At 41.1% G+C, this 16,589-nt stretch overlaps 1 protein-coding gene across 2 annotated transcripts in view; it reads left to right on the top strand.

The window, feature by feature from the left end:
• NOSTRIN (nitric oxide synthase trafficking) overlaps nucleotides 1-16,589 on the top strand; it is a 743,535-nt gene that overhangs the window by 146,204 nt on the left and 580,742 nt on the right. For both annotated transcript variants that reach the window (XM_078681620.1, XM_078681621.1), the window contains 2 exons: nucleotides 5,338-5,400; nucleotides 5,904-5,985. In XM_078681620.1, the coding sequence (XP_078537746.1) occupies nucleotides 5,338-5,400; nucleotides 5,904-5,985 (145 nt within the window). The remainder of the gene's footprint in view (nucleotides 1-5,337; nucleotides 5,401-5,903; nucleotides 5,986-16,589) is intronic.

The following is a 16,589-nucleotide window of genomic DNA, read 5'->3' as shown; positions in this document are numbered from 1 at the left end:
CCGTGGTCCGTCCTGTGAACCACTGTCAATTTATTGGGCTAGATCTCAGGGCATCACATTATGTCATCAGGCCTGCGTACTCCTCCATCCGCCCACCTATACACTGGACAATGATTACACAGTTTTGATAGGGTGTATCTAGTGCCCTTCCCTGAGGTGTGATTTTCTGTTTGAGTCCCTGCTACTCACTTTCCATCCTTTGTGGAATTCAACTAATAGGGTCGAGTGACGTCACTTAATTGAACCTGTCCATATTGACGCCACTGCATTTGTCCACCTTAAACACTGTAGGGCCGTATTTCCTGGTCCCTCTGCCTATTTTCAGGTGTTTTCCTGTTATCCTATGTGTTTTATAAACCTAGGATATTGCATTTATTAGGACACTCTTGTGAAAAGTCATAACTCGTGACTACTTGAATGAATTGCTTCAGCTCATCTGCATTGCTGTGCACTTTTTTCAAATGTCATGGTGATACAGTGTTCGCCTTCAGCTTTAAAGCCATCCATACACGTTCACCGCCGCTTCCCGTTTGATATTATCAACTTTCAGATGGTTGCTATACTTAGCGGGAATACCAGAATAAACGCGGTGTTTTTCTTTTCTTTTCTTTAACCATGTTTTCCAGTCATGATCCCTCTTAAACCCCGCTCTGGTTTGTTTACACACGTCCTGTGTCGTGTGTGTCTGTAACCATGACTTCGTATTACGGATCGACCAATGATTTGATTTGGCTCACAGTGAGAACAGCCAATCAAGTTATGGGCTTCGTCTACTTACAGCCAATCGAGGAAGACAGTGAAGGGCCCCACGTGACCGTTGCGACCAATGGGAGCACGGCTTTTAAACAGGCGAACCATGGCTGCTCGGTACCTCTCCAGACGGCCAGGACGCCGGCCCCGAAGTACCGACGGAGAGGTAAGAGGGGTTCTCCCTTCTTTTCCTTTCTCCACTTCGCTACATCTGTGTAAAGGAGAATACTTGCTCTCATATTGATCCCCGGCCCCGCCATTGTTGGGAACGATTTTTCTTTTGGAAGGATACTCCTTCCAACTTGTTTTTAGCTATTGAGATCTTGAAGTGTTTCGTTCTTGCACTGTGCATACTGTGTGTTGATATGTGTTTCACATGTCTTTTTAGAGCGGTGCTTCATCTTCCCCTGAGCCGCTGCCAGGTGGGGTGAGGCCAGTCTACCTTACAGATTGAGGTAAGGACTGGGAAACGTTTTGATGATGAAATTCCTGACTGAATGTTTCTATATCGGGCCATATGTGCTTTAAATGCCCGTTTTTCCTCAATTTGAAAATGACTTAATGTTAGATCCACAGTTGTGGACTTTGTTACCAGCCCAGATATTAAACGATAGTTACACCCAACCTTTTTTTCCCACAGGGATTAACCCAGACTGTAAGGGCACCCGGAGCTTTCAGGTGACAATGTTCACTTTTTTGTTCTCCCGGTGCTTTCTTTCACTTTATTAAATTCACTTGGTGCAGTAGTTTTAATTTCATTGTTGGTCCTGATGAATGCAAAGACACAAAAGTCGCATATTTGCAGAAACTAGTCGACCATTTCTCACCCCAGGCCGTCCACCTAACTTGACAGCCTTGGGTCATATCGATTTTTAACGTTGGTATGTCAGGCACACACCGAATAAATTCTTGTTAAGTGCCTTTGTTCAAACCAATTTTAACGCACTCCCAGTTTGGTTTCTTCACCCTCTCACTCCTTTCTACACTGCACACCCCAGTCCCATGTTTGTGTCCACTCATTAACATCGAGTGGCATACCTCACTGTCTTTGCCACCATCCACTTAGGAACCCCCATACCACCGGGTTGACCTTTGTGTGTGGCACCGATTTTCTCAGACGGGTGGTACGGATAAAATCCCAAATGATGAAGGGCGGATCCGTGTGGTGACTGATGGGTATTTCTCGCATCCTGCTGAGAACTTCTGTGGTATATCACTGTGGTCTTATGGTTGTGGTTGACCTGTTGTTAATTTTGGGCACTTTATTTTGAGACCCTCTGTTACTTCTGTTGTTTATAGGTTCTTGGGGATTGTACTCAGAGCTTGGTCTTTAAACTCCCCTAAGGTCCCCCCCTACCGTAGTGTTTTTTGATTTTTTTTTTTTTTTTTTTTTTAAAGTATGAAGAAGAACACATTTTGACAAACCCAGGGTGGGCGCCACACTTGAAACTTTACGTCAGATATATTGACGACATTCTTATTGTTTGGAGTGGTTCTCATGAGGATTTATTCAATCGGTTGATTGAATTAAATGACTGTCATGATCACATAAAGACCACGCATTCAATTCATGCTAACACTATGAACTATCTAGACATACTCATAGAAAAAGAGAGACAAGAGCTCCACACTAGGTTGTACAAGAAAGAAACCGATAGGAATAATGCTTTGCATTACAGCAGTTTCCACACCATGTCATTGAAGAACCATTTACCATTTTCGCAGTTTTTGCGGGCTCGCAGAATCTGTTCGCAAGAGGCTCAAGGTTTTCAAGAGATTGACATAATGGCACAAGCATATAGAGACAGAGGGTATCCCGAGGAGGTATTGAACAAAGCCAAACATCAAGCTAGTTTAAAAGACAGACAAGAATTACTGGTCAAAACCAACAGGGAACCTCTCAAGCGGGAAGTGTTTGTCATAAAACATTCTACAGCTAGTAGGGCAATAAAAACCAGTGTTTTGAACAGATGGGAGGTTATTGAAACAGAGACAGATTTCAAAGAAGTATTCACAGGAAAACCCCTGTTTGCCCACACCAGATCGAAGAACATCAAAGAAATACTAAAACATTCACACAAAGTCCTAGGCAACACACAGAATAGGGGGATGGTGAAATGTCACAACTGCAGCCATTGCAGTAATGTTATCACAGGTAATATGTTTCAGCATCCGCATACGGGCAAGCAGATACAACTAAGACACACATCTGATTGTAACACCAGCATGGTAGTGTATGCTATAAAGTGTCCCTGCGGGTTGATATATGTGGGTAAAACCACAAGGAAAGTAAAAGTCCGTATCACGGAGCATAAAAGTACGATAAGAACGAATAATCCAAAGTCCAATCTAGCTATGCATTGGAAGGAGAGACAGCACACCATACCACAATTGCGGTTTACAGTATTGGAATGTATTGATGCAAAGTTACATGTTGACACCGATCGGCAGTTGTCTCAGAGAGAAATGTATTGGATACGTTATTTGAATACGCTTGAGCCATGTGGTCTCAATGACAAAATCGAATTAATGTGTTTTTTATAAACTGTTGTGTACTGTAATAAGGATCATGTCATCTTAAACATGTAAATATAGGACAGTGGTAATTTGTCAAAAGGAAGTCCCAAACAGGGGGTTGAGACACACATACAGCTAGCATGCATTTGGGGATCATACATACAATTTATTAGAGGTGTTCGTCACATGTTGTTACATTTCGTTTAGTAGCATTATGCATACAGACTCGGGTGAAATATCCCATTCCAAGATGGAGCCCGCCAGGAAACTTGGACACGAGTCCGTTTTTAGTGTCTAGTAGGAGGGGTTTAGAACGAGCAGGTAGCAGCGTGCAAACACAGCGAGATGGAGGAAAGCCAGGACTTACGTGAGAGGTTCCAGAGTCTAGGTAAGCGTGGTTTTAACACCGGCAGTCGGTGGCTACGTGATTCTTAGTTTATGTGAGGAATAAGATAGTAATTCTCAGGTTTGGTTTTTAGTACCGAGCGCGAGACAAGAGACTGCACGCGAGACGAAGCGGGGTGCTTTACACATTCAGAAGCATTGAACTCAGCGGGACACAGGTAGGCTTATCGCGCATAGGGGGTAATTAGTACAGAACTTAGTTGTAGGAATAATGATCGGTACTGATAGCTTTGGTTTTTTCCTAGGATGCCCACGTGTTACTGTTCGGCATACGTTTAACAAATCAGTTCAGGTAAGAATAGGAGTTGGTGTGTGCAGCATGCTATGATTTTGGTGTCACCAAGGTTTAAGGTTATCCACACGGAGCAGGTTGTGTTTGTAAATTAGCAAGGATGCATGCAGGGAGCACAGGGAGTGTTTTGGGCTTCATTTTGACAAAAGAACACGTAATGTGGCATGGAATTAGTAGGTTGGTCAGATCTAAAGTAGAAACAAATCTTATGGTGTTTATTTTACTTACAGTATCCCCTGACGAAGGTATATTCATACCGAAATGCATTGGGATTGACTGAATGTGAAGCTGCAAAAAGCAATTATGTACATGATGTAATGTGCAGAACATAAAGAAAAGAGAAAAAAGAGAAGACAAGCAAGAAAAATTGTCATTAAATCAAAATATCGACTCTGTATTGTATTTCATTTTGCATTTATTTAGAAGAGGCTTGAAAAGTTTGATAAGCATTGTAACGTACAAAATTTAAAGAAAAGCAGCAGTTTTTTTAATAAAAAAGTGCACCTAAAGGGGCATGTGAATAGTGCGCCACTCACGAACAGTATCTGTTTGTAGTTAGAGTTTTGCCACTGACAGGAGCCAGTCAGTTAGAGTGGCAAGCACCTGGTTTAAAGATAAGGTTTAACAGTAACCATTTTGGATAAATTTGAGAATTAGCAAAACTAGAGGTGTTCAGGGGGTCGTGTGTTTTTTCATAGATTTCCAATAGATTAAGGACCATCGGAGAATTGGCTATATCGAATAGCTGCTTATTTACTGTCTGTCACCGCAAGGCAAAACCAGATAACTCCCGTAGTAAGGGCAGCATTTTAATTAATTTTATTCCAGAAAGAAAATCCCACTTTGATTTTTTTGGGAAAATGAAAAACAAAATGTGACGGAGCACTGCAACAAACCGCAAAACACATTGACAGAAACCTATGTGATGGCAGTTTCTGGCAATGCTTTTAAGAAATTACCACAGGCTTGGTGTTCATTTCATTATTGGTGGGTGGAGGTGCAGAGTAAATTATTCCGCCGCCCTGACTGCAATACCTCCCTCCGCCAAAATATAAATCGGCCCGTAAATACTATGCACTGCTTTGGTCTTTTAACATCACTTTTCACCAACAGACAGCCTCAGTTAATCTGGCTGTTGAAAAGGAGATGGAGAAGTATGTCTCAGATATTCATGAGATGGAGCTATGCAGTCAAGGCTGTAAAGAACTCATGTTGGCAGGAGAATTTGTACGAGGATCTGAGTGCTTTAGGTTAGTTTGTATTTGGTATAACATTTAGGATGTTAATAAAAGCAGATGACTTTATTCTTTTGTATTTGAGTATGTGTATAACTCAGATATTGAGCAAAATATGTTTTTTTAATATATTTTCAGTGGTATGTATGACGCATTTGCCTGTGTGTCGGAGGAAATATGCTCTACGGGTGACCTGCATCAGTAAGTATCACCATGTAAATTAAGAAAGCCAAAGAACACACAAAAATAGCTACAAGATGCAATATGTTAATAATTTACATTTTATCTTTCTTTGTGTTTGGTGCTCATCACATTTATAATCTAATGGAACATTGAAAAACAATACAATTCTGAATTGTGCTTAGAATTTCAAGTTCCCAAAGAATTATCAATCAGATAAGAATTTCCGTATGGTGGTATTTAGGTATGTTTGTAGTAGGTCACCGTGATTTAGTTTAGACTGATACTATCTAGTGAACCTACACAAAAACCTGAGTTGGAATAACTTTTTGAAACGCCCTCCTTATGGAATCGAGGAGAGTGAAAGTGGTAAACCGACATTTAAGATATTTAGAGATTGATTTTAGTGACAAGTATAAAGAACACAAGAAACATTTTAATAGGCAGTTAAGAAAGAATAACGTTTACATGTACCTGTAAGTAGATATATTCATAATATTGACCAATGTTTGCACTATTTCCAGAAAACTTGGGCTAGCTATTCAACAAGAAGCAATAAAGCCAACTCTTCACATTTTGCAGGAGCATGATAAAAAGAAAAAGTCTGTAAGTATAAGCATACATTTCATCCTACCAGACATACCTCACCATAACAAGTGTTATGTCGTTTATCTGATAACAATGATATGCTTGACGTGAGGTCAGTCTATTTCATTGTGAGCTGGTTGTTGGTTTAATAACGTTTTGTATAAGAAGTAGTCAGATCTAAAAGTAGCTCCAAAGAGATCAAACAAGTGATGAAAACAAACATCTAGAACATTGAAAGAAGTATTAAAATCCCCAAACTCTTCCCCTAAAACGAAAGACGTGCCAAACTACATGAGAAGATAAAACAAAAAAGAACATGATTTTCGAAAAATTCCATTTTTTATAGCTACAGAAACAAATTTTTCCTTAGGTTACATGCAACAATAGGTATCCTTTCTTCAGTTATTTGTGGAGAACACTAAACTTATTTTGTCCTGAAGGCAATATTACTTACAGAAAAACGGTGTAAATAATTGCACATAATCAAATTTGTGCTGGATCTCCCATAGTATCTACTCTAGTATTAAACATTTTCACATTGCTATTCTGGACAGTATAAATTGAGAAAAGATGCCCATTTTGCCTTTTTGTATGTAAATGAGACATCGGATGGTTTTAGAGAGAATTAAGAAAAGGCAGAAAAGAGGAGGGACAGCAGCCTTGCTTTCGAGATTGCTGTGAAATGTAATAGAAAAATTCACATTCAGTGTACAGTTATCTTGGGAAACCTATGTGTGAAGTTCTCTGAAAGTATAATTTTTTTTCCTGGATGGAAATATATGCCTAATTGTATTCCCTATTTTTGGGTATACATATCTACCCAGAAGTAGGATTTAGGGGAACTCACCCCCTTACACATTGGGGTTGGAGACCCTTACAAATGAATTTACAACTTTAATGTTACTACAATTTACAATGTTAGGTTTCAAGTGCTCTGTAAAGCAAAGGATAATCTGGAAGACACACTCCCCGATCATCCCCAGTCCCTCCTTAGAGAAACTCGGGACCCACTCATCACGCTTTCCACCCATTTGGGAGACTTCTGGAGTCAGTGAAGCAGCAGGAAGAAGGAGTACTGTGGGTTGATTCTTGAATGGCTCTGAAATGGCCTACTTCCTGTTCCGGTATGCCATATCCAGGCCTGTGATTTTTTTTATTTATGCTGGAGAAATCTGTGAAAATCCAATAATTCGTGTTACACAACATTCATGAAATTTTGCACTTTACCATTTCATATAACATTTTAAAATGAAGCACGTTTCACAAATTAAAAAAGATTTATGACGTAACAGAGGGAGGCTAGTTTGCAAAGATAATACCTCACAGGGACATTTTCTGCTTAAAACAGTCTCCTGAGAGTGTTTTCCTAGACCTGTTAACACTAAGTACGTGCATTTCACTTTTAAAGCATAATTGTGCAACATTTTCATGGAATTTCAAGAAAGAAAATGTGATTTTGCAAATTCCTATCCTGTTTGATGTGGTAGGTGGAGAATTCCGTCTGAACTACAGAGTTCTCCCCTCCCAGTGGCGTTTGCATTTCCCAGGAGTGGGTGCGGGGGTTGTAAATTAAAAGAGGAAGCAGGATCAGTGGTGGTCCCAACTTAAAAAGGGGTTATTGGGTGAGGGGGAGGAAGGTAAACAAAAGAATATACATTTTGGAAAAAAAAGACACCTTCAGGCTGGCCACGCGACCGGCTGCCACCTCTCAGACCGCTCCCTCTGCCTCGAGCTCCTTGGAAGCAGGAAGCACCCATGCTTCTGACTCCCCTAGCCAATCACAATGCTTCAATGCAGGATTGGGATTGTTGTGAGTGCCGTGGATCGGCGCTCAGTCGGGGAATGGGGGCCTGGGTTTGTTTTGCACCCAGGCTGAGTGCAGAACATGCCAAGTGCGCTTGACTTTTATGGTCAGTCCGAGAGGGACAGACAAACAGTTATGCACACTTTAGAGTGGAGCAACCACGCCTCCTCCTGGCCCCTAGTATTGCAGTCTAGCCCCGCCCTGCACCAGGAAACAAATATTATAATGACGCTCGTTATTATCATTTTAGTTTTCTTTTAACTACTACTCGCAGAGCAGTGGGCCGGCGCTCCACTGCCATAGAGGAGGAGCCGCCACTAGATGAAGACATCCAGCGTGTAGAGTGTTTAAATAAGTATGATTAAAAGCAAAACGGGAACACATTTCTGGGGTTTCGAAAGACTCCATTGTGTTATATGAAATATAAATTAAAGTAAACAATTTCATTGCTTAACAGTGCATGCATTGCATTGCATGCTTTTAATTATGAAAAAAGTGTAGATCTAAACCTACATGTGTTATGTATTTGAGTGTACTCTACAGGGGGTGCTAGGGTGTGACGTGAAATTGTTAGTGTGTGTGAATAATAAAATAGTAAAAAAGTATACTATGAAGTGTGTTATGTTTCATTGCATGCATATTGTATTGTACTGAGACTTTCATTTTGGGTGCCACAACATGGTAGCGCACCAGTGGTATTTCAGGATGATATATGTGAATGGTGACATAATACACCATTCATTATTTAGATGACACTGTCCAACCACTATGATGCAGAACCCAAGCTAACAGCTCAGGTGAAATGTGATACTAGAAAATTATATAGGGTTCTGCCCAAATCACCCTCCTATACCTGAGCAAGGGACATCAAGAGATGTAAAAGTAAAGAAAATGGTACTGAGGGATCAATCCAACATTTAATTACAAACAAGATATAATTAATTATCCTGTTGGTTACAAATATTTGAAATCATTAATGTTCACACATTTATAATGACATATATACGTGTCAAAAGACAAGGTGGCGCACAAAAACAAAATTATTTTAAATAATATCACAATACAACATACATTACATATACATATCACATATACAATATATTCACTACATATACAGAATATACAAACTTATCAGGGTATCCACTCCTAACTTAAAGTGATACACATCAAAAAGAAAGTCCTTGCAGCGCCAGAGATATAACTTCTCTAAAACAATATATATTTATCAGGGCGCATGAAATCAAATATTAAATTGAAAATTTACGGGGACTCCTTATCAAAAAAGGTGAAATGTGAGGCCATTAGTTTGTCACACACCTGCAGACCGTGCCCTCTTTTCTGTATCATTAACTCCTCCCTTTCTAAGGCGTGAGTCCTGGTCTCCCTCCAACTCGAACAAATCACACCCATCCCTAAAAACCCCAAGGCAGATCCTAATGACCGTAACAACCTCCGCCCCATCTGCAATCTCCCCCTTCTTTCCAAAGCCCTTGAAAAATGTGCCCTACTTCAATTGGACGGATACATTGACACTTACAACCTGCTCGACCCTCTACAATCCGGCTTCCGAAAAGGCTGCAGCACAGAAACTGCATTGCTTAATATAGTGGATGACCTCCTCCTCACCCTGGATAAGGGAGAGACCTGCCTCCTCATTCTTCTCGACCTCACTGCTGCATTTGATACAGTTAACCATTCAACTTTACTTAATGCACTGAAAGATTGTTTCGGCCTTAATGGTACTGTCCTAAACTAGTTTGCCTCCTACTTCCAACACAGAACCCAACAAATTAAAATTCAAAACTGCCTCTCTTCCCCCACACCTGCCTCCCATGGTGTCCCCCAAGGATCTATCCTCTCTCCCGCTCTCTTCAACCTCTTTATGGAACCCCTTACCCTCATACTTAAACAGCCCGGAATAAACTATCACCTGTAAGCTGCCGACAACCAACTGTACTATAAAATTAAATCCCACTCCGATATCTTACACCTCAACACTGCCCTAACCAACATTCAATCCTGGTTCTACTCAAATCATCGCAAACTCAATCCAAACAAAACTGAAATAATTATTTTCTCTCCTAAAAACAGCCCTCTCCCCATTCAAACATGGATCGCTGACCTTAATGCCCTCAACTGTTCTCTCTCCCTCGCCGAATCAGTAAAATCTCTTGGCATCACCATCAACAGTAAGTTAAGGCTCAATTCCCATATAAAAAATTTGGCAAAGGGAGCACTCCTCACACTCCGACATCTCAAAAAAAAATCAAACCTTTCATTCCAGCGGAAGATTTCAAATCGGTTGTCCAATCTCTAGTCCTCTTGAAAATTGACTACGGAAACGCTTTACTCTCCAGAACTCCCAAAGTTCACCTTGCCCCTCTCAAATCTGTTCTCAACCTAGCGGCCAGGCTACCAACTGACTGCAACTGTTTCGACCACATCTCATCTGCCCTCAAGAACCTTAAATGGCTTCCTATCGAAGGCAGATCCTCCTATAAAATTGCCTACATTACGCACAAAGCCCTCTATCAAAAGACCCCGCTCGACCTCTCAAACAAGCTCAACAAAGCAGGTTGCACCCACTCGCTGAGAAGCACCAACTCTCTCCCCCCACCTCTTTTGAAAAAAAAGCCTCTCAAACCCATTCCTTCTCTGGAAAGGCTGCCAGCATCTGGAATGCCCTCCCTAAAGATCTTCGAGGCAACCCTTCTTATGTCAGTTTAAAAAAAAGGCCTTAAAATACACCTGCTCATCAAATATTGGGGGACATAATCCCTCTCTTACTGTACTTGCGATATTCTCCCTCCTTCCTAATACCACTACCGTCTCTCCCTCTCACCGATACATCCCCTTCCCGACCCCTCTCAACCCTGCTTCCGTCCTGTCCCCTCCTACCATCCCCATCCCACCCTTCTCACGGGCCCAACCCCACCAGCTTTATTCTGACCATTGAGCCTACCCCATGTGTACTGTATTATAATTTGTTACGTCATCTTTTTCATGATGTTTTTAAAATGAATTTGCTTTCGTTTTTCTCACCAATTAGTCTATAGTACTCAATATGATCTTTTAGTCCACCATGTATGTATGCTGCATTTGAAACAACTGTTCTGTATTTCTTTAACATCATCATACTAATGTTAAGCGCTCTGATACCCCTGGGTGGAGCCGGCGCTATATAAAATATCTTAAATAAATAAATGTCCCATCCAGGAATACTGGATGGCGCCATAGTTCAGGGATAAGGTCTACATGTAAATTCAATTGCTTGGTGGTGTCGTGCAATACTCGAAAGGCTGCAATAATCTTGCACACAGCTTGTGGCGGCTACTGCAACACATCCTCCCATACAGTCTAAACATCTAATGTGCAACTTGATGATACCAAAAGTGTGTTCAATGAAGCCTCTCATATGTATGAGTGCCCTATTTCTACCTTGGTTGAAGTTATGCGGTTGGACTTAGATGAGGCGAGGAGATGGGCAAAGGGTATATCTAGTAGGCACATTTTACTGAAATCCCCAGATACAAACTGACTTACAATAGATAACTGTGTGTGCATCAGTGAAGGAGCCCCTTACATCGCAGATAATTTGCATGTTGATAAAGTGCTAGTATTGTCTGTTGCAGAAATGGCGTTTGCATGTTGATGGAGTGGCAGTGCCATGTGGGTGCAATCAGTGACACCTAATACCTGAAGGAACTGGGCTATGGCATCAATTCATTTCCAGATGTTGCTTTACTGTCAGTAAAAGTAGGTTGGTCATAAAATGGTGCACTTATCTGGTGATGCTCCTGAGTAGCTGTCAAAAGCAACATAGTTGCTTTGCCTCAAAGATGCTTACATGTCTCCGCTCAATAACTCAAAAGATACAATAGCCTGAAATGGATTACAGCCAACATTTTTACATATACACGGATGGCCTGGGAGTGGGGTGTAAGTGAAATGAGCTCCTGCTCCCTGTCTGTAAATATGTCATGGATCACAACAGGTGAGTAGCAGTATCTACCAGTGGCTGATTCTTTAGCTTGTCTATGCTGTCTCTCCACCTCATATAATTGTTCCACAAAATAAGAGGCAGGGCAATAAAGATACTGACTGATATGGTGAAAAATATTTGTTGGTATGTGGATGGCTTTCTTATGTATGCAGGCAGTCTGTGATTGATTGATGTAGTTTCACCTGTTGATGGATGTTGAGCAGTTCAGACTGTTTACTTTTCCCTGTCGCTTATTGTGGTAGGTATGTTCAATGTGAATGAAGCTTTGTTGCAAGATGTGTTCTTTATTACTGGAAGATGTATTTATTGTTGTATTGCACTTTTTTGTAAAATAAATAAATTACATTGTAATACATTTTTTCCATAAAAAATATTTTTTCTTTTATTTTTCCTTTTATTTTTCATTGTTTCCCTGTATAATGTTTCTATTATTCCCTCCCACCATCAATTACTATGAGATTGAGCCTTTCCTGTGCCACTGTGCACATTCCACTTGGTCTACCAGTGGGAACAATCTTGCTTGCCCCCGGAACCTGCTATCCACAGGAACAACTAGCGGTTGGTTTCTGGAGGCTGGAAGGAACCAAGAGGAGGGGTGACTACTTGCCTTGACCTCATCTTGTCCTGCTCCCTCGTCTCTGACTGCTGCATTATCTGCTCTCTCATCAGACACTCTTTCTCCTTCTCTCCTCCTTGCTCCCAATCAGTTGAGGAAACAAACAATTAAACAAATACTTTGGAAGGGGGTTTGATCAGGACAGGTGGGAATCTGCATGGTGATCAAGCCACACCAGCACCTAGACCGGCCACCTCTGTGCAACTCGGCTCTTGCCCAACACTGCTGCACCTAACGCGCTGCTGCTCACCTCCTCCATCTTTTCTTATGAGCGCTTTCATTTCTGTATCTGCGACTCCTTGCTGCCCCTGGTTGGTGTTGCTGTCTGCCAGACAAGGGCGGGCCTTGTAACCCACTACCCTCTCAGCAGATTATGGGCTGAGGAATAGGACAGACATGGTTACCCTACTGCTCCTCTACTCAGCAATGCAATGGATTTTCCTCCTCTTCCTCTTCAACCATGAGAGTGGTTTGCAATACCTGAGACTGGTGATGTGTGACTTGCTTCTAAGATTGGCTGAAGTAACCTTGAACCTGATTTGTCAGTAGCACGATTGTATTAGATATTGGTTTATCTGAGCTGAATAGCAAATTGCTTAATCTTTTGTGGAGGTGGTTTAGTATTAGTGTGAGCTTCCATTAACCCCTCCATAACTGCTCCTTTGTTCCACCCATTTTGTAGTAGTTATTCCCTAATTATTGCCCACTCTCCCCTACCCTTCCCACATTTGCTTCTAAAATGGCGAACTCTATGAGCGGGGACAGTTACACTTGTGCTGAAAATTCTATGCATATGAGATAGGGCAAACGTAGACAGAGGTCTCTGCCTGGAGATTTCTGAATAGCATTTGTAAGTATGTAAAGTACTACTACTGGAGTACTACTTTACATACTCAAAAATGCTTTAGTAAATAGGCCCTTCTGTGTTGCAGAACAAAACAACAGGATGAAATTCACTTTAGTCCCAAAGACAGGTGAAGACTCGGAGGACTATTCACAAAAGCATCTCTCTTGACTTTGGCATACTTCTGTTGGACGGAAATATGGTGCTAATAAATATTGTTTGCTTAGTAACATGAACTTTTTGTACTAAAAACAACACAGTGCCTAATTTGGTGGTTTCTGGTGCTCGGCACTGGCACTTTTTTGTCATCAGTTCTTATAACAGTTTGCCATATGTTGCCGCTGTTTGTATAATTTTCTGAGGAACACAACAACAGTTGTTTAATAATTAAATATACATTACAATTCTGTCATCCAAAGCTATAAGAAAAGCGTGGGAGGCATGCATTAGTAATTTTTTATGTATATTTAAAGTCTGAATTGTCACACTTGTATGAGTGTGATGGTACTGTCATTGGCAGTACTGGTATAGGCAATTGGTGGTGCAAGCTGCAGTAACTTCTTCCATGGAACTTATTTTTTTACAAATTAAGTACTGAAACAACAATGATGCACATTACAAAACTATGGACCCGATTACGACAGACTGTTGCTTTTGGCCCTCCATCGCTACAAACTATATTGCTCGCCATATTATGATGGCGGGCTGATGTGTGGCAGTCATAAAGACCAACCGCCATTCATCCGACGGGCTCCTTGAGCCTGCCGGTGCAGTGAAGGGACTCGTAATCCTTACAATGGAAGCGGTGCCTAACAGCCGCTGCCTTAGGGATTACAATGTCCTTTTCAGGTGGAAGGGACATTGGGGGCCCCCAGATACAGGACCTAGGGTGCACCTATGGTGCCCCCCTACATATCCCTGCACCATGTGGCAGGCACGTAGTGCAGGGATATGTAAATTGCCCCTTTTTTGCATTGCGGCAGGTGCTGCTACCAGCAGCACCCGCCACAATGCAAAACATGGGCAATGCGACCACCTCGGTGGTGGTTGCATGGTAATTTGTACTGTGGGACTGCCACCCTGTAGGCCGGTGGTCCCAAATACTCGATGGCGGACGGACTGAAGTCCTTCCGCCATCCAGCTTGGAAATTTGTTGCAGCCATGTTTTCATCTCTCATTCTGACACTGCATGCAGAATAATGTGAACTGATGCTTTGTGGTGGCATGCTGTTCTTGGTAAACTTCGAAGAAAGTTGATTTGGAACTTGGAACATTATACAAGGAATATTCCTAATTGATCACTTTGGGCCCTTTCATTTTTTATTATCAAAGGATATATATCTGGAGGTGAGACAGTCTTTTGACTCAGACTTAGAGAGCAAAACTATGTTAATCTGTCTTATTGTTAGACTTAAGCATTTCACTAAGCTTTATGCTAATTGCCTGTATTGATTTACGGATGATTGAATATTTTTGCTTCTGTAATACATTTGAATATTTAATAAACGTTTATGTTTTCACTTTTACTTGCGTTAAGAAGGCGTATTTAATTTAAAATACTGCTTGTTTGATTTGAATTACTGACCAAGGCATAACCACCAGGCGGCTCTGATAGTAATCTTTAAATGCTACACATGTATTGCCAGTTCTGAAGCAATGAATAACACCAACCACTAAAGTAGAGGTATATTAGAACAGTGGAAGTGCATGTCATTCTTCAACATGCATGCTCTTAAAAAGCATCTAAAACACATTTTGGGGCACATGTAAAAACCCTATCACTACCACAACGTCAGGCCTTGCCTTATTTACAAGGCAGCTGTTAAACCACTTAATGTGGCTTAATGCTGCCTTGTAAATAAGGCACCCTTTCACACTGTGTTTAGTGTGAGAGGGGAGAGCAATGGGTGTTGCGGCGGGCGTTCCACCACATCATCCATTGATTTTGACGCTGCCTCCTATTTACAGGGACATTGTAAATAGGAGGCAGCGCCAAAATTATAACCAGAGAAAACCTGATCTTAGACAGGCGAAACGAGGAGAAATGCTTTATTTCACTTTGTTTTTGCTGTTTCCATGTGTACTGCCTTGTGCAGAACACATAGAAACAGCAAATTGCCTGTGATTGTTTATGTGCAGGAAGGTCCCCCTTCCTGCACAAAAACAATCATTTAGAAAAAATGCCATTTTGCAACTTCTATGTGTGCTGTATTAAGCAGCACACATAGAAGTTACAAAACGGCATTTAAAGATTGTTTATGTGCAAGAAGGGGGACCTTCTCCTCAACACAGGCACCCTTGCACTTTGGTGCAAGGGTGCCTGTGTTGGCGCTAGGCAGAAAAAGTTATCACCAGCGCAGTGAGAAATGCAGGGCTACACCATATTCAAGTAAATATGGTGCAGCCCTACGTTTCTGAATTGACAAAGTGTGTTGTTAGCCTTTTTGGCTTAACAACACGCTTCACCACTTTATTGTAAATATGCCCCCTTGTATCTTAATACAATATATCTGCGCAAATATGCGTTAGATATATCAGCACTCTATTTTGCTACAAATAATCACATACAATAGGGGGTTTCTTCTATGATTTTTCACTTTTCAGGCTTATGGTAACGAGTTGTAAACTGGTGTTTACACTACAGGCACACAGATGTATTTAACAACCTCATCACTGGAACTGTGGTACACTTACATAACAACCTCTCTACAGCAATAATACCTTGAACGTCATACTCTTTTCAAAGTGTTATTGTACACTTGATTCAATTGATTCTATACAAGAGGCCCATACACAAAGAGTGGACTATTGTCACACGATGCTTCATTGTGTAAGCATTGTGTAGCTTGTCTCCTATAGGAAACCACATAACTGTTAATCCCTCCATACAAACTAGTGTCATACAGGTGTAAGCCATCTTTTGGATAGATTTTTCTTTCTCTCTTACCCAATGAAATGAATGTCAAGATATTCTTAAGGTCCAGGAGTTAATCCATGTTAGTATGGTTAGAGACAGATTTAGTTGTCTGCCAAAGTACGTGTAACTATAAAAAATAATAAAAAAAAATAATAACAGAGGTCAAAGACGGAGTTAGCCATTTTCTTTGATTTTCTCCAATAGAGGCATTTTATTGAGCTACCCCCCCTTCAAAGTAGTTATTTTGATCATAACGAATAGATACTTTTTTAAAGCAGATGCTCTGTCAAATGCAGTATGAAGAGGGATGCATGATGTATTGGCAGGGAGGGATTTTTCATTGTGGAGTCATTGCAGTGAAAAATCCTCTAACAAGGAGAGTGGCGCCGTCACGGGAGCATGAGAATTGGGCAGGAATTCTCATGCTTTGGTGACGGC

Source organism: Lissotriton helveticus, chromosome 3_1 (assembly GCF_964261635.1).
Source record: "Lissotriton helveticus chromosome 3_1, aLisHel1.1, whole genome shotgun sequence".
Lineage (NCBI taxonomy): Eukaryota > Metazoa > Chordata > Amphibia > Caudata > Salamandridae > Lissotriton > Lissotriton helveticus.
This window is presented reverse-complemented; position numbering and strand designations above follow the sequence as displayed.